Here is an 18,726-nt window from a genome sequence, read left to right as displayed (position 1 = left end):
AAAAATACAATAAATATCATAATTTTGAAATCCTTCCAGCTCGGTGGGTTGATCCGGGGCTGGAACCTGATCAGGTTGATAAAAGAATAGAAAAATTCATGACCTGGTGTGATCAGGCCGATCCGGTGGGTTGACCCGGCAAAACCCAATTGCAACCCGTTGACTTTTTTTACTAAAACGACATCGTTTTGAATTTTTTTAAATAGAAATTGACCTGGCCGACTCGGTGACCCGGTCAAAACCCGGAATCCAAGCCTTGTATTGGAACGGGTTTAAAAACTATGATAAATATTATGTTAACTTATACATTTTTGTTGTATTTATTACATTAAAAGTAATTGAATAATAATTTCTTTTAAAAAAAGAAAAAATAGAAAAAAATTATATTTAATTTTTTATGTTTTGAGATATAAAAATAAATAAAAAAGAATTTTTTTATGAGATGGGGAGGTTATTAATTACTACTATTATCAAATATTTACATTGACCGATAATGTCATTATGCCAGTACATTCATATTTGAATGATAGTTTTTAGACTTTTCCTTGTTTCGCCCGATCTAAGGTTCGAGTTCTGGATTTTGATTGGGTTACCGGCTCGTTCGGATTAACTTTTTTAAAAAAAATCAAAATGACATCATTTTATTTTTAAAATAAAAAATAAAAGTCAATGGGTTATAACCGGGTCGTCGGGTCACACTGAATTTTTTCTTTTCTTATTTTTTCTTCAACTCGACCTGATTCTAGTCCCGGATCGGCCGAGCCGGGTTTTTAAAACTATGATTTGAATGCATCTGGGAATTTAATTGCCAAAGAGAAGTACTACTTTTATATTAAACTATTATAATATATAGGTTTTGCATTTAGTGAAAGCAATATATATATAATACTCCATATTTTGCTTGGTTACTATGCTTATTCCATATTAAGCAAGTCTCCTTTTAAATATAAGAGAGCTTTCTTGCACTTGTGTATGAAAAATAAGGTAGCATTAATTTTGTAATTTTTTTTTCAAACCCGGTTGCTAATTAAAACACACATTGAAGTTGTTTCCAAATATTTATTAATTCAAGTGGCTTTTTGTCTCTTGGAGCTGGCGTGCCATCTATTTTTCAGATGGCTTAGAAAGAAAGAAATTAAGAAGGAGAAAACCTAAATTCAATACATGTGCTAACTAGTTTAGAAGAAATAGCCTAACAATTTGGAATTTAATTAAATCAACGGGAGGGCTATTTCGTGTTATGAGATTCAAAACTCCAAAAGAAATTAATTGTCTTTTTTAGTAGAGAAAATAAATATATATGTATGAATGTAAAAAAGCCTTTGGGAATATTATTAATTAATTAATTATGAGAAGAAGAGGATGGACGGAATAGAACGTACCAACAGCATATGGATTTGAAAAGGGGTAAGACGCGTGGAATCTTTCAAGCTGCAAATGGGACCAAAATGAATAAAACCAGCTTGTTTTTATAATCCTGTAGGTTAGATGTGCTATATAAATTAAGAGTCTCGATATTTATAATCCTAGCTCCTGCTCCTGCAATTGTGGCTAAAAGGGACCTTTTTCGTGATATTCTAAAAAGAACGAGCCTTTTTAGTCATTTTCTCCTTGGAACATACCCTAAAGCCTAAAGGTGTTAATTAGCTGGATGACCCTTTAGAATTTCTCTCTTTTTATTGAAATTATTATTATTATTATTCCTATTCCCTTTTCCTCGATAGAAAACAGGTGGAACATGATATAATAATATTTCGTCTGTCTTAATTAACAAAGTCAAAAAAAATATTACCCTTCTAAGGAATATAGTATAATTATTATTTATTATCGTGGAGTAGTATTAATATTATTTAACATAACTGACTGACTGTCTGACCACCATCTCTCTTTATTTTCTTTTTTCTTTCTCTCTCTTCTGCAACTATTTCATCACCTCACAAGCTTCCAAACAAAGATAATTAATGGAAAGTGAGATTTGCAAGTTTTATTCTCCTCGTTGTCCTTGGGTATGTTTACGATGAAACATCAAATAAAAACCCTTACCTGGTTAATGGGTGTCTCTCTCTCTATTGATTCCATTATTTTAGCACATGCCTATGGCAACATCAGCTATAGATCTCTCTTCCCAATATTGTCCTAGTAACACTTACAGTCAGTTTGGCAGCCGTCTTCATATCCATGGCTTACTTTGAGATCACGAACAAGAAGCATCATCTTCATCATCGATATACGCGGTTCGGGGTTCCAGCTTCTCCTTGGATATGACCATGGTTCCTGCTCGAAGTCTTTCTAAACAACAACAGCAACAGCATCAACTTGGTTATGGTAGTTATTTTGGTGGAGGTACTAGTGCTTATAATGAGAGTTTTGGTCTTATGAGCCGATTAGAAGGTTATGACTCTTGTGTTAGTGAAGCTTGCTTATTAGGATCTGATCTAGTGGTGGCTAATATTCCCATGGCTGAAGATGAATCAAGAACTAATAGTGTCAATAATGAAGCTGGCTCAAGCTCAAAAGATGTTCAAGAAGAGAGAGATGAAGGGTGGCTCCAATTGAGTATAGGGGGTCAAACAACAACGACAACAACACCAACAAGCCATGAGAGCAAGCACTATCATCATCATCATCATCATCAACAACAACAACTAGTACTTGATCCTACAACTAGAAGAGGAGGGTTGATTGAGCTTGATCTACTACCAGGTAGCATTAGTAGTATTTCACATCAAGCAAGACCTTTGAGTACTCCTATGTTTCATGTTCCTGATTTTAGAACTCCTCCAAGGCCAGTCATGAACATTGCTGCAAGTCATGCCACTAATTTTGGCACTACATCTTTATTCTTTCAACACCATCCAGCAGCAACTAGCTCAACCTATCCTCTTCATCAAGAGATAAACTGGCCATTTAGGCCTATGTTGCATAATATAGCGACCGCCTCATCTTCATATTCTCCGTCGTCCTCTTCTTCTTCTTTGATGCCATTGGGGTCCTATTTTTCACGTCCGTTTCAAGTAAATAGTGGCATGGATGTTGCAGGACCGAGTTCCGACTTTAGAGTAATCGATCCTCCAAGAAGACCCCATTCTGGCATTTGGTTTTTGCTACAAGCGTCTCAAAATCAGTAAGTGCACAAGAAAAAAAAAAAGAGTAGACAAACGAAGAAGCACATAGAAAGATTAGCCCCGCCATTTTGTTTTTGTTTTCATCTTTTGTTTACTTAATTTCATTTTAAAATATTTTTTACATCCAATTAGCTGCTTTGTAATGATTTGTTTTTCATGTCTAAATGCAGAACGAAAGAACCCTTCTTGCCTCAAATATCCAAGAGCTACCTGAGAATCAAGTAACATATCTTCTCTCCTTGTTGTTTTTTTTTTTTTTTTTTTGGGGGGGTGGGGGGGGGGGGGGGGGGGTTAATAAAGTTTAATATATTAATGGAATTGAAGAATCTTTTTTGTTCTGAGACTTAGCTATTTCGTTTTTCTTTCGATATCTGAAACCTTAGGGATGGAAGGATGACAGTTCGGTTATTAATGAAGTATCTGGTTAACAAGCTGGGACTGGATAGCGAATCAGAGGTATTTAAAACCATTATTACATTTGTTTTTCTATTCCAATCAATACATAAAAAGAAGTAGTTGATTGTACTGTTCTTCCTACCTTATTTTACACATCTCACTTCCTGAAGATTGGAAAATCACAGACAAATAGAAGAACCAGAAATAGGGAACAACCCTATCTTTCCAAATTACTAGTTTTAATTGCACGAAAATGGACAAAGGTGGTGTTAGAGACATGACAGAAACAGCAGAACTAGATGCGTTTCTCTAGCGGTATATATTGTGTTTGATAACTTGATATTTAGGTGAGAAGTATATTTCTAGGTAGCCAACTTCTCTTTTTGTATCATTAGGCCATAATCTATTCTTGCAATGATGGTCTAAGAACAAAAATGTTTGTCTAAACTAGGTATTGAGTCTTCTAAACTGGTCATCAATTTGAAGTTTAGTTAGTTATAAATGTTTTCATTGACAAGATTAAATAAGAGGTGTAGGGTTTAAGTGTATTACTTTGGAGATAATGTAGACCTGCCACCTTCTTTCACATGACCCCCAAAATAAATTGAAATGAGTAGCCTTTCATCCTTCACAAATGGGTTTACTGTTTTAGACCATAACACTTAAGAAAGTAACGTCTCAATGATCCGGCATAAATAATGCATACAACAATAAGAGAAAGCACAAACAGGCATAAAGTGAAGTAAAGCACTAAAGCGCGCATACATACATCTAAGCAGCTGGTGGGATGGGTTAAAATGCAAATCCTTGGAGAAGAAACCAAAGCCACTAGTTTTCTCGCTGTTTGACTTCTTTCCTGCCTGTTTTAAGATAACTGGATGTTGATACAAGTATTGCTAGGGAAGTCCGTATTTTTCTTGGTACATTAGACATAAACAAGGGTTAGTCTTGATTATCTCTAAGAATTGATATCATAGAGGATTTGTCTTGATTATCTCTATTGATAATTAATGATATTCGTATAAGGAAACTCTGATTGTGCTAGGTTGCCCTATTTGGAATAGGACTATTGATAGACATCTGATACTTATCTTATGAATTATTATATATAGAAATTAAATTTTCCATCGTGCAACAAAGAAAACTGCAATAGAAATGCGTTACTGTGTGTGTGTATATATATATCAAGAATTATCAGTTAGTATATGTAGGAGGAGACATGTTCTAATATATAGAGTTTGGATTTCCTATTGTGTGTTTATCACAAAAATTAAAAAGAACAAGAAAACAGATCATATTCTCGCTACACTGCAAATCGAATTTATTAATTATAACAGTAATCATAGGCAGCGTTCTGAAACACAGGACTAATATAGTTTTATTTAGTCAGTCTTTGGGGTTTCCCCCTAATTTCTTGCACTAAATGAACTCCTACAAATAACTTTACCTTCTATTCGTCCATTGGAGATTGAACTTCAGCCTCAAAAAGTTGTTGTCTTTTAAACTGATTTAAAAAGAAATTCTTAAAATCATCTATTTTTGAATTATAATAAGATCATTATATTTTTCTATTTAATATTAATCCTAGTATAAACACTATTTATTTTCTTTAACATGCATGGCATTGTTAAGAAACGATCGATCTGGTTCTATCATCATGTGTACATCATAATTCACGTGCATTGTCTATGGAATAATTGTATACACATAGAAAGGTGTATGAGGTCTTGGAAGGATGCAGATAATGGATGTATCAAAGTACTGGACAATAGATTAACTTTGTATTTTGTCATTATTAGGGGCTACGCTGTTATATACAATATATATATATAATATAATCCATGCAAGAGATGGCTTTGATTATCAGATTCAGTGCATGCGCAATTGTGTGTCCATCATTTATACAACGCTTCTCATGCACACTTCATCGAATACCCACTAGCTAGCTATATCCTTCATTATTGTTATTAACATAATTAAACTAAAGTCCCTTATAAGATAGTAATTGAGAGCTCTCTATTTTTATGATTATTATCAATCGAGTATTGCTATGAAAAACATTCAGACTCGAGTTTTAATTAATTGCTTGAAATTCAGATTTCCTGATCTCTAAGATATAATTAGTAAAATACTTTTTACTGCATCAAAAACACTTGAAGCTTTCTTGAATCATATATATATATATAGATAATGAATCGACTAATTCACTTCAGGTCTTTTTAAAAGAGGGAAAATTCAGAAACCAGAAAAGATGCAAATTCATATTTGTACATGGTGCCTATATATATATATATATATATATATGGCCACGGCTTGAGGGGGAGGAGAGTGTCCTTAGCGTATAAAAGGAGGGATTGTTGATTTATAAAGTGCCAATTTTCGTATGCAAATTTAGGGATTTAACACAGGCTTGCAGAATTATGTCCATAGACTGAATATTCTCTCCTTAAGTCTCTCAGTGTGAGATGAACCTGTGGTCTTATTGTTTCTTATTATCCCTTCTGATTCATTGGAAAATCATCGTCTTCCATTGTGCAGTACTGCAATAATATTGTGTGAAAACTTTTTCTAGAGCACAAAATGACAGCCATATTTTTAGGGACAAGCACCATACGTACTGATAAACCATTGAAAGATTTTGATATTAGGGTTCAAAGTCGTACAAAAGAAAAGCAACTGAAATAAATCCTTATGCAGATCATTACAGCCAATGAAGTTAAAAAAAAATTCGAATCGCTGAGTTATTTTTAGGGAACACTATGTGTTTTCATTTATATGAAAGCAGAAGGCTTTTGTACATCGTATTGAACAAAACTAAAAATTTAAATGACAATAGTTGTGATGCTTTAGGATGTAATATATAGCTACTTAAGCTGTAGTTTTGGCCATTTTTTTCTTCTTTTTCTAGTTTATAGTTTCTACTCTTTAATTAGGTTATTTGAGTTTTCTAGACAAGTGATGTATATCACTATGGTGCTTATACATGTCTTTTGTGGCTGACGGGAAAAATTAAAATCACTGTACGCATGCCTATATGCTTTCACTACGTAGCACCTACTCACTACTCATGAGTGTTCCATATAACTGAAGTAAAGAAAAACTATAAAAAAACTCTAATTCATAACCGAAAACATTTAGTTATAGAACTTGTCTTGTGCCAGTATTTTCTCAATCATATAGTAAAACCAACAAATTGAATTTAAGAAGTAGAGTCGTGAGGGTCAGTTAGTGTTCCTTGTTCTATTAAAAGCATGTGTATGTGTAGAGTAGGTCGTCCATTAGGCATGAAGAAACAGCACACAAATTCTTGCTCTGAAAATTTTTCCCAATTTGTATTATTGATGCAAATATTTTCATCTCATACCATTTCTTTTTTCCTTATTGATTGAAGACGATTAAAATAAAAGGCCAGTGCATGATTACTTGATCTAGAGCCATCCATTGTCCCTTGTCTTCTACGGCAAGCAATGCTTAGGTTTGTTTCTAGGGTGACAAACAAGAAAGAGAAGAGAATGCCAAGACAGCGAGCGTATCATTAAAAAACTCGAACTCAGACCTGGAAATATATATATATATATATATATATATATATATATATATATATATATATATATATGAACCACGTAGTGTTAGCTGATTTCGCCATAATCCTTGTCCTAGGTGGTTACTACATATAGCTTGTCTCTGTTGTCTTCGCTACCTACAACACACAAATATATATATTAACACTGGTATATTTTGGGCTTGTTAGGTTGTAACATGACATGCTCAACATTCCATCTTGTTTTAAAATAATTTAGTTCTTGCGTATAAGTTTGTAATTAGGTCAACCCTTGTAGGATGATTAATTTGGATCGTGTGAATATATATTAATTTCTGTTGCTGTCTTGCACTTCATGCCATGCCATGAAGTAAGGAGATATGCCGTTAACACAATATCCTATTTTATCAATCATGCCCAATTACATACCCAACAGCCAAAAACCGTCCGAACTCTTCTGTCTTTTTCCACTCTTGAAGCAGATTAAAAAGAAATTAAATAGCATACAATATCTGTTTTATATATTCTTACCTAAACTAAACGCATGTAATCACTGAACAATCATCCATGGCATAAACTATTGTAGTTAAGAAATTCAATGTTCTTCTTTGCTTTCATAGACTATAACTAGCTAGCACATTTCATGTTATACCATATTAGTTGTTATATATATATACACATAGGCTGCAGGTCAACTTAATTATGCCATTGATTTGACAATTTCTTATTGGTGTTGGATCCACCGCCAGGTGATTTTAATAAAACTTGTTTCATAAAGTTTCTTTTCTAGGAAGTAATTCGTTCATGCCGTCCAGAATATTACGCAAGACATCTTTAGAACAATGCATGCAACTAAGTACCCAATGATTAAAAACTTCTTAAGTAGGTGTGAAAGACGAGGTCGAACTTATAATTGCATTTGAGGAGAATAATGAGGCCTAGCTAGCTAGCTAATAAGCTTTAGCTTAATTCAAGGAATATGTCCTCAAATCAATTTATATATTATTAAAATGAGGTTTTTGTAATATTTTTAAATCTTGAATGATCATTATAATTTTATAATATCTGATCAAAGGTTATTGTAATTTACCATATTATCTATGAGAGTCTAGGTATATATTCAGTCTTTTCATATATTATAGTATATATTTTTGTAATGATTTCCCACAATCTAATGGCTGGAAATTTTTTATTTAAGAAGGACATGTGTGCAAGCAATAGTCGAGGAGGGTAGTAATCAATATGTAAGAAAGCCAAAAAGATGCCTTCATGTTGGGAAGGCTTCCTTCCTTTCTGAATATATATATATATAGCTAGCATTGACTTTAAGATATGTATAGGAGCATCATCAACTTAGATGTGGATTGTCTTGGCATATATAGTTGACACTTGAATATTATTATTAACATAAGAAAAAGAAAAAGAAAAAGAAAAAGAAAGGGAGATACTAAAACATCAAATGAAATCATATCGTAGGGCCTAAAAAATCACACGTGGACCATGTCATTATCGAACTCACCATCTCCAATCTGCATGCGTTATCTCTCCCTTTGGTCACGCTCTCCCTTCTCTCAGCTCAGCTTTTACCCTTAGGGTCCTCTCTTTTTCATTAGGGATTATTGTGCTTCAAAAGATCCCATGATCAAAAACACCTTAAGTGGTGCACTTTGATAGAAATATTAAACCCCATCTTCATCAACACCATCATCATCATCATCATCATCATCATCATCATCATCTACACCATCATCTCTCTCTAGCCAACCACAAAAAAGAAGAAGTCCACTAATAAAGAAAATCATAAGAACCCACCCATGTATCTAACGTCGGAGGAAAGCAATGCATGATCGAATAATCCACAGCAAAATTATTCCAAGTTGTTGAAAAACAACAAAAACAAACAAAGGGCATTAAAAGACAGATAAGCCTCCTCCACGAAAATGAATTCTGTATATATAGTTAGCTGGTGAAACCACGATGTGCATGCAAAATAATATATATATATATATATATATATATATATATATATATATATTACTTGATGGAAGAATATTGGCCTTGTTACATGTATATATGATTAATAGGTCGACTGAGCAACGTGAGGTAGACGTGCATGACATGAGATTGATGAATAGTTAGGTTCTGTAGTTTATTTTGCCGTGGTTTCCGGATCCATTACAAATTTTCTTTTTAGAATATGGTGACTGGTTAGATTATAAAATCTTTGATGCTACTGTATATTATTGTTATTATAATGATAATAATAAAATAAAGTCTAGGGGCTCATGATTTTGCCTTACGAGCAAAGACTAGGTGGGCCCCGTAATGATTAAACCCGGGCAGTTTTCGAGATCGTGGGTGAAGGGACGGGCAGCCCCAAAGGGTGGATTGTCATGGCTGACCGCTGACCGTAGTAGTTCTTGTTGCGCCATGGAATTTTATGGGTAAAGTAGACGTTACAGGGATATATATATACACATTATTATGGGGCTATGGGAAAGACGTAAGCTAGAGACAAAGCATGACTTCAAATACATTTTTTTTTTTTATGAATATCAAAAAAGAAAAGCTTCAACTTCAAAATTCAAATACATAATTATTTTTAAGTGTTTTTTTTTAAAATTATTTTTTTAAAATATTTTTGGATGATTTTGATATCTTAATATTATAAATATAAAAAATATATTATTTTAATATATTTTTAATAAAAAAATATTTTTTAAAATTATTACCCACCACAACACTAAATATGCACACACTAAGTCACCACTAAACTCTATTAAAAAGAGAAAAAAATATAACCATCTAGGTGGTGGTTCATAGTAAAAGCTTGGGATCAAGAGGTTTGTTTTCTCTGTGGTCTCAGGTTCGAGCCATGTGGTTGCTCATATAATGGCCACTGGAGATTTACATGATCGTTAATTTTAGGACCCGTGAAATTAGTCAAGAACACCCATATTAAACTAAAAAAAACAAAACAAAACAAAACGAAGTCACCAAATGCTAGCTTGCTTGCATCTATACTCGGATGCTCGCATCTTTCGTTACTTCCAAGTGAAACTTGGTGTTGCGCACCTAGCTAAATGCTTACAAAAGGGTTTTTACAAAATTAACTTAGAAATCGAGATGAGTGATTTCTAGCTAGCTAGACCAATCGGGGATTAGCATGGTCATGATGATGCTCTCCCTCGTCAGACAAGGAGAGAAGAGGAAATGGCGTCTTCCCGTTTTGACTACTTAATATGTGAAAGTAAGAATATAAAGAGGCGAGCAAGGATGTAAGTAGATGGGTTTTTCTTTTGGATTGTTCTTCTCTCGACTATTTAATACCTTTAAAAAAAAAACAATTGATGTAAGTGACCGGATGGATATTCTTCTAATATTTGCTTTCATGCTCATGTGTGTGATGCTTACAGTATTTGCTTTTCATGCTCACTTTTTTTTTTTTTTTTTTTTTTTGACGATTGTGGTTTGATAAAAGCAGATAGAGATAACCTGTAGAGGGCAACAGCTTGTACCTTTCTTGACGTTGCAGCATGTAAGGGATAACATATGGAGCCCAAGAGATGCACTCACCTTGCTTCCAGAATCCTCAACCACAGATCATGTCATGGTGCTGCACTATGGTAGAAGTGCTTAAAAGTCCCCAAACATTTCTCATTATTTATTTCTCACTTGTACCCTTGTTAAGTTATCATACACTCGTTTCTTCCATTTCTTTTCTTTTATTTTTTCGGCTTTTAGGCTCTGTTATTTATTCTTGCCTTTTCTTTTCTAATTCACTTCTCTAATTGGAGAAAATAGTTTGGAATATCCCTCAGATGAGGTTTACCATTTCGGAGCAAATAATATGACCCAAAGTGTATTTCCAAGCTATGCCGCTTTATCCATATTTAATTATATTTGTTTTATTAACGAGCATCAACATCATCTGATTATGAACGACAACCTTTTTGCATGTTATAACAAAAGTTAAATAAAGCAAAGTTTTTATTATTTATCTTTTTATTGTTCATCAAATACATGTCATTGTGGATTAAAAAAATATAATAATATGGTTATTTTTATCAAAAAAATTTATTAAATATATAATTGAGAATGAGATTACTGTATCTTTTCTATGAGTTATATTTGACATTAAAAAAATAATTCAGAACAGAATAATCTGATTAAATTTTTTGAAGTCTAGCACTAAAAAATGACATGGCTGCCGCATTGACATCAGGCATGTTTGTCAGACTGTTAATTAAGCACCGTGATCCGTCAGCATTCCAATGAAGCGCCGGGCTTCCGTATCCAAATGCCAGGCATCAAGGGCTGTGAACTCATCATACTCGAGTAAAAATTACAAGGATTTGAAATACGCAAAGATGGTCTGAAAGCCAGAGAACCACCCCTCCCTAATCAAGCAATCCTCCACGCCATTGCCCCCCAAATAAATTCTTCCCAGGGCATCCTGTTTTAAAGTTAATTGCATTAATCAAACTCATCCGTAACCACAAACTTTTTTATGCCTACACAGAACAATTCAACGTACAATCGACAACTCCTCTGCCATGCAACAGGTAGCAGTGAACGCCCACAAGAGCATAGCAAGGAGGCAACTTGTTTGAAAAACCTGAGCAAATCCATGACCTACGCACACATGTAATCCTGCAAGGAGCACATACATTTTAAGATTTGTTTATCTTGGGGATTAAGATTATCACAGGTTCGGGACACAAATGCAATCATCTTAATTGTTATTTTGAAATAATGTAATTAAACAGCTAGAATTGAAAACAATTAAACAATAGAACACATCGCAAAGAAAGAGAAGCAAAGGCATATGCTGATATGCGCTGCCAGAACTTCAGTAGCATCCCCCAAAAATATTGCAAACGTCAGTGTCAAACTGTAAACAATACATGTAAAAACCATGTCAAAGAACATTAAAGCAAGAAGTCCACAGCTCCAATTAGGTTCTGCATTCCTCGTGTTTGATATTATTCCCGCATTATATACACAGAACTGCTACTCAGCTCTTCCAAATCATTTAGATCATGTGTTACAGAGGCAAGTCTTGAATATTGCAGAAATCTTCATAGTTCACTAGTTCATCACTTGCTTCATTCTTTAAACTCTAATATTCCACCAATCAGACATTCTTCAGAACTACATATCCACATTGGCAACTTATTACAAACCTTCAACTTCAAATCAATGTACAATGTTCAGAAAAGCCAAAGGACTGCTTACAGTTTAAGCCAAATACACCAAAAATAGCATTGCAGAATGAAATGAATGCGCGATTAATTTCCCCGATGCACAAATTTCTTCAAGAGGGACAACACTTCAGCAGTTGACCCCTTCATCATTTATGAAAAGGGCATGATCTGCACTGCCCAGAATCAACATATAACAAGCAGGGACCTTACAATCTTTAGCATGCTGTTCTAGTGAGAGGAAAAGGACAAGAGACAAACCCCCACAAGATAAGATGCATGAAAGGAAATCCATTCATTATAACATTTAACCAAACTACAGAGGCAATATGTGCAATTATTAGAAAACTTATAATAATGACAGAATAAGGGAAGAAAGCTACTAAAACCTTATTAAACTTGAGAAACGAACCCATAAAAAGAATGGAAAACTTGCTACGGCTTCATCAAGTTGAAATTTAAGATTGAAAGTACTTCAATCTTAAGATAGGTTTATGATAGGTAGACCCAAATTATAGATGGATCGGCACGTGCAATTAGTACCTTAAGATAGAATAAAAGGTTTCTTACTTTAGCACTCACATACAAGGAATAGTCGATTACAGCACACTGTTTCCAGCAATGGGTAGCAATAATTCCATCTAACATCAAAGATCAGTTCCAGAAGGAACTATCATTCCAGAAGAGGGCAAACACGACACATTTATGATGTATGTCCTTTCTGTGTGCAATGCATGGGGTTCTTCATTCAGAACTGATTCTTAACTACTTCCCATACCACAAGCCAGCACATTATTTATTAGGAGTCCATTTGGCATGACTTTTACAAATTGAATTAAGTTGCTTTTGACTTTTGACTCAAAGAAAAGTCACAATTATGTTTGCTAAAAAATAACTTCAATAACAAAAAATTCTTAAAAATTCGAGTCAAGATTTTGCTTTATCAAAAGTTAAACTTTGTAACCTTCAACTTTTTGATTCTATGTTTTGCCATCTCCATTATTCAAAGAAATTGCTTTGTGTTTTGAAAAAACATACTTCTATCTTGAATTATTTGTATCACAAGTATTCTACAAAGAAGATAAACTAATGAGAAGATATTGTCCCGGTACCATTCTACCTTGTCAAGACGACACCAAACCTTGAGCTGTTCATTAGCTGAAGTGTAACTCATGAAAGAGAGCTAACAATTGAGGTATAACTATTGACTTAAGAAAGACACAGACAAATAATTTTATCCTAAAATGTTCTTGCAAGCCCATGAGTTGTCTCAAACACGAGATGGCAGTTTTACTTCTCTAAGACAAATTATATTGGATCAACAACAGATTCATCCTACATGACATAAACAAGGCACAATCAACCCTATTGCTCAGATAAAAGTGGCAGTAGATTCAGAAATTTGTTAAATTAAAAATTTCCTTAAGCAAGAGGATCATCCCAACACCAGAATAATGTTTCAACAGAACAGAAAAATTGGCTGACTGGTCAACATGTATGACATGTGCCAAAGCAGAACGCAGTACAAACATGATCATGATGCACCATCATTCTGGACTTAAACTAGAAAATGAGACAATGAAGCCAAAGTGATAGATAAAAAAGAGATGTCAGCCTGTCACAGTGAACAGGGTGAATACTCGGTGTAAATGACAAATCCAAACAAATTCCAGACCCTGATTCCTATTATGGTTTCGTACAAGAAAGAGGCTTGGCATCAGTGTGCTTAAGTTTTGAGAGAGCAAAGACATAAATGTTAAAGGGGGAGGGGGTGAGAAAGAGATGAGTGTGAGTAAGCAGATTATTTGGAAATTTGCAGCCACTCACGAATCATGAATTCACCCAATGAGAGAGACGGTGTCCAGTTTCAAGAATCACATGACTATGCTACTATTGTCCAGTTTCAAGAATCACAAGACTATGATACTATTCAAGCTAGTACTTGGCTTTATCAAACTCATCTTAAGCCCTAAACTTTTATGCTTATGTGTGGTTGACATGAAGAAGGTGCCATCAAAGTAGTAGCAGAGTTGATCAGTGATAGCAACAAAGCATACAAAAGTTTAACCTTGGTGACAGAGGACCAGTATTGTAAGTCAAATGACACAATCGCATAACCTTCATAACAAAAAAATTTACCGCTCAAACACAAGCATTATGTCAAGAAAATAAATAGCAACCAATCAACTCAATCTCCAAACAAAGAAAGATATAGTTATTAATATTTAAACCAACTCCACCACAAACAGACAGTGAAACTATTCAAACCAACTCCACAAATAGACAGTGAAACTATTCGGCAATAACTATATCAAGAAAGTATATCATGTAGAAAGGCAAGACAGATGACATTGCTAAGAAAGAAATATCTTGAAATATGAGCAACATGTACCTGTCCAATATTAACCCGAATGGATTTTGAAATGACAAATACTATCAAACATGTCAAATTGCAAGATTAAAGAAAAGGGAACATCGCAAGCAAGAAATCAATAACAAGAAACTACCAATTGATACCCAGACTATATCATCATTATTATTAGTCAAAAAAGATAGCTCAAACCATCTCAGGCATGCATTTTTATCTATTATCACAATTCATCCATGACCGAGGTTTTTTACTCAAAAAAGAAAGTTACACCAATTACTCTAAAAGATATAAACCAAAAAAAAAAGAGTTCAAAACTCACTGAAACCCCTTTCTAAGCTTCTGAATCGCGGAATACAGTTTCCTTCTCGAACCAACTGCATTTATTCCCATATCTTTCAAATCCTCCAATGTCAATAACGGCAACACTTGATCATCCACTTCATGTATCTCAAAAACAGGGGCGTATCGACTTAACCCTAACTCAATCAACCAAGTCCTCACGCCTTCCCATTTTCGCTCCGAATTATCATCATTCTCCATTTCTATTCCTTCATTTTCCCTACTCTCTGTAACCCTAACTCGACCAGAACCCGTGCCTGTTCTCCGATTCCCTTGCCAGAAATCTAAAGCAACATTTTCAACAGAATGAACCGGACTTTGATCTTTTAAAGGACTATCAGAATCAAGATCGAATTCCCGAACAAACCCTTCCTCTCCATTTGAATTCTCCAAATTAGTATCTCCTTCATCGATTCTAGAATTCGATGAAATCCAATTCGATCTCACTCTCTTCGTTGTACCTCTCTTCGCTTTCCTTCCATGACCGAACTCGAGAAGATTTAGATCTCCGTTTTGATTATTGTTAGGGAGCTCGTGTTCTTCAATTTCGTTGCTGTTTCCGTTAACGAGATGGGTTAAAGAACGAGCTTTGATTGATTTTGAGGAGTCTTTAGGGATGCGCCACGTGTGGTGTTGCTGCAGCTGCTTTGTTGACCGTCGCACGTGCGTGTCATGTGCTGTTTGGTGATGGTGGTCCCCGATCTCACCGAGACGGACGCTTGGTCGACGTTGCCGTTTTAGTATTGGTGGTGGTGGCCCATGGTTTTCTGATTCAGCTAGGGCTAGAGCTGTTGTTGTTGCAGTTGTAGTGGGGTCTATGGCGGCGGATGCTGCGGTGGTGGTGGTGGCGGCGGCGGCGGTGATTGGGCCATCCGGTGGAAGTAACTCGGCGGCCATTTTTTTATGAGAGAGAAGATAGAGAGTGTAAGCCTGTCTGGACGGAAGTGCGCGTAGGATAAGGGTTTGGATAGGGGAATCTGGTGGTTTCAGAAGTATGGTGTGTTTGTATTCTGGACCGTTCGATGAGGTTTATTGTGAACTGTTGCTTCCTGACAGATGTTAAGGCCCATCTTGACGTTCTTTCGATTCTGGGCTGATAAATGCCAAGGCCTATATTTGTTCGGTTACCCCAAAATATGAACTCATTTTATATTTAATACCAAAGATTTTATATTTAATTATGAATCTCATATTATTCCCTTGATATATCTAAAAATTAGTGGATTTTAGTTTCTCTTAGTTTCTTAAAACAACATTTCATCTTAATTTTTTGAGTGTAAGTTTTCTCATCTAGTCTATAATTGTAATTTATTTTATATTACTATAATTGTAAATCATGACTAAATTTAAATGAAATTAGATTGTAGGAGTAGAATATATAGTTCTTCATATTGTAAATCTTTTTTTTAATAATTTTACAATAATCATTACAGTAATGAGATGCTCTAAACCTTTGCTAAAAATTATAGCAATTAATAAAAATAAAAATTATATCATAATAACTCTTTAATTTAAGAAAAAATACTTAGGCAAAAGAACTTGAAATAATATAAGTTATAAGAGAGGTTATTAATTCCCTCATCTCTTCACCGTACCACACAAATTTTATGTCAGTTTACATTCTGGTACTTTACTTCACTTTAAACTAAAATTTCATCTCTTAATGCTCTAAAAACACCTGTAAATTATCTTTCAAAAACCCTACTTATCATTGTTTTATTTATAAAAATAATCTTGTGTCCTCCATTTGCTAGCAGAGCAATACAAACATTTATCCTTAGCTTCAATCAATAACCAAGATCTATTCTCAAACATCAATGATTTAAGATAATCCAGCTCATAAGATCTATATCCGCTTCTACTTTGTATTATAAAATAGCTCGAAAACCCTAACCCTAACCCAAGCAGCTGGAGGGGAGGGAGATCAACACTGCCATGAACATTAGATTATTCTTCTTTGTCTTATAATATATATATATATATATATAGCTCAAAAACCCAACCGGTAGCTGATCATCACGGTGGTGACTGGTTTTTGAAGAGAAGCAGAAACATTCCTCAGCAACTCAGCCACTTCTGACCACCACCAGCAGATTTTTTCTTCTCAATCACGCCAGAAGAGGTTGTGCACCTCATTCCAACAGCAGCATAACAATTTCAACCGTGAGCATGAAGCCAGGGTCTCTTCTCAGCACTGTGAACAGTTCCTCAACAGTAGCAGCATTAGTGGTTGTCCTCCCAGCCAATAGCAACATCTCCTTCCTCAGTAGATCAAAAACCCAACCGGTCAACCAGTTACCAATAGAATTCCAATCGGTCGAACGGTAGCAGCAAAGTTCTCCTGAGCAGCAGCAACATCTCGCGGACAACAAAGATGAAAAAATCTCAACAATACTCTGGCAAGTTGGTTCCAACACCAGACCGACGCCATCAACTCCAGCAACTCAAGGCCAGGTAAGGTTTCTCTCCTACTTCCTCAAGTTATAATAGGTACTGTGGATTGATATGAGAATAAAGCTTGTAACTAAAAAGGCATGCTGTGTGTGTAGTTTTTGCGTAAAGCAATATAAATTATAAGCAAAAGTTATATGTTTCACTTAAATCCAACAAGAGTCGTTTTTTTATTAGAACCGCTTTTTTTTATTGATTAATTTCTTTACGGGCCATGCTCATTAGTTTGGCACGAGATTACATACTCGCATCCGGCCGTAAATTTATAAAACAAATATATTTAATAGTATTATAATTATAAATCATCACTAAATAAAGTAATGAAAATTAAAGGCATGATAGAGTAAATATTTCATGACGGGAAAAAAAATTGTGTTGGTGATAAAAAATTTAGAGACTAAACAAAATGATTTGTAGCAATCTACAGTGTTTTGTGAGGAAAAATACAGTACTTTCATCACATGATTTAGCTTTTCATTTAATAAAAATTAAAGGCATGATAGAGTAAATATTTCATGACGGGAAAAAAAATTGTGTTGGTGATAAAAAATTTAGAGACTAAACAAAATGATTTGTAGCAATCTACAGTGTTTTGTGAGGAAAAATACAGTACTTTCATCACATGATTTAGCTTTTCATTTAATAAAAAAAATTACAAAGCTAAATTCTCTACCAACTTAATATTAAAAAAAAACCAACAAAAATAATTTTGAAAGGAGAAAAAATCATGAGAAAAAACGTTGTAGCAATTGACAATGTTCTATGAGGAAAACTATAACGTTTTTCCCAATAAAATAAAATAAAAAACCATTTAGAGAAGTATTGTAGCAATTCACATTGTTTTATGAGGAAAAACCATAACGCTTTCCTCATATGATTTAGCTTTATTGTAATTATAATTCTTAACCAACTCAATATTCAAAAAAAAATCAACAAAGATAATTTTGAAAAAAATCATAAAAAAATCACATGGGAAAACACTGCAACAATTTACAGTGATTAACAACGTGAATTAACATTCGTTTGAAGCCTCTCAATGTTTGGAGGGAATATCATCTCAAGTTTGCATAGTGTCTCGACGATATTCGTTTGAAGCCTCTCAATATGATTAACATTCAACTTGCTGGAGCATATATCTCTGAAGAAATGACTAATCTCCGTGAGTGCATCCCATATTCCCTTTGGCAACAAATCACGAAAAGCTAATGGGATGAGTGTTTGCATAAACACGTGGCAGTTATGACAATTCATTCCATACAATCTGCAGTCCTCTATATTAACCAGCCTTGATATGTTCGA

The 18,726-nt window shown here is 34.4% G+C and overlaps 2 protein-coding genes across 8 annotated transcripts; one reads left to right on the top strand and one right to left on the bottom strand.

Annotated features, from left to right (window-relative positions):
* Positions 1 to 1,883: 1,883 nt before the first annotated feature.
* Positions 1,884 to 10,938, top strand: LOC133699611 (protein LAX PANICLE 2-like). 3 transcript variants are annotated; one of them, XM_062122941.1, is made up of 5 exons: positions 1,884 to 2,703; positions 3,040 to 3,124; positions 3,296 to 3,346; positions 3,509 to 3,581; positions 10,544 to 10,938. In XM_062122941.1, exons 1-5 carry the CDS (start codon positions 2,262 to 2,264, stop codon positions 10,700 to 10,702), a joined length of 810 nt encoding a protein of 269 aa, XP_061978925.1. In that variant the 5' UTR covers positions 1,884 to 2,261; the 3' UTR covers positions 10,703 to 10,938. The 3 variants fall into 3 exon arrangements, with proteins under 3 accessions (XP_061978925.1, XP_061978915.1, XP_061978908.1); XM_062122931.1 differs by having other exon boundaries at positions 1,884 to 3,124; positions 10,547 to 10,938; XM_062122924.1 differs by having other exon boundaries at positions 1,884 to 3,124.
* Positions 10,939 to 11,166: 228 nt separating this feature from the next.
* On the bottom strand, positions 11,167 to 15,982 carry LOC133681185 (uncharacterized). Of its 5 annotated transcripts, none has more exons than XM_062104351.1 (3): positions 14,957 to 15,982; positions 11,600 to 11,715; positions 11,167 to 11,518 (listed from the first exon to the last, which is right to left on the bottom strand). In XM_062104351.1, coding segments are annotated over exons 1-3 (1,035 nt in total). In that variant the 5' UTR covers positions 15,874 to 15,982; the 3' UTR covers positions 11,167 to 11,516. The 5 variants fall into 5 exon arrangements, 3 of the variants coding, with proteins under 3 accessions (XP_061960335.1, XP_061960334.1, XP_061960336.1); XR_009836445.1 differs by lacking the exons at positions 11,167 to 11,518; positions 11,600 to 11,715 and adding exons at positions 11,775 to 12,216; positions 12,301 to 12,442 and having other exon boundaries at positions 14,957 to 15,981; XR_009836446.1 differs by lacking the exons at positions 11,167 to 11,518; positions 11,600 to 11,715 and adding exons at positions 11,775 to 12,216; positions 12,301 to 12,437 and having other exon boundaries at positions 14,957 to 15,980.
* Positions 15,983 to 18,726: the final 2,744 nt, after the last annotated feature.

This window comes from Populus nigra, chromosome 1 (assembly GCF_951802175.1).
Source record: "Populus nigra chromosome 1, ddPopNigr1.1, whole genome shotgun sequence".
Lineage (NCBI taxonomy): Eukaryota > Viridiplantae > Streptophyta > Magnoliopsida > Malpighiales > Salicaceae > Populus > Populus nigra.
This window is presented reverse-complemented; position numbering and strand designations above follow the sequence as displayed.

Bases quoted from the DNA above. Each gene is read 5' to 3' on its own strand.
- LOC133681185 (XM_062104350.1), bottom strand. From the start codon at position 15,873: ATGGCCGCCGAGTTACTTCCACCGGATGGCCCAATCACCGCCGCCGCC. The intron at 11,716-14,956 runs GTGAGTTTTGAA...TGCTCCTTGCAG, and splicing joins AAGCTTAGAAAGGGGTTTCA to GATTACATGTGTGCGTAGGT.
- LOC133699611 (XM_062122924.1), top strand. From the start codon at position 2,262: ATGACCATGGTTCCTGCTCGAAGTCTTTCTAAACAACAACAGCAACAG. The intron at 3,347-3,508 runs GTAACATATCTT...CTGAAACCTTAG, and splicing joins AAGAGCTACCTGAGAATCAA to GGATGGAAGGATGACAGTTC. The intron at 3,582-10,543 runs GTATTTAAAACC...GTTTGATAAAAG, and splicing joins GACTGGATAGCGAATCAGAG to CAGATAGAGATAACCTGTAG.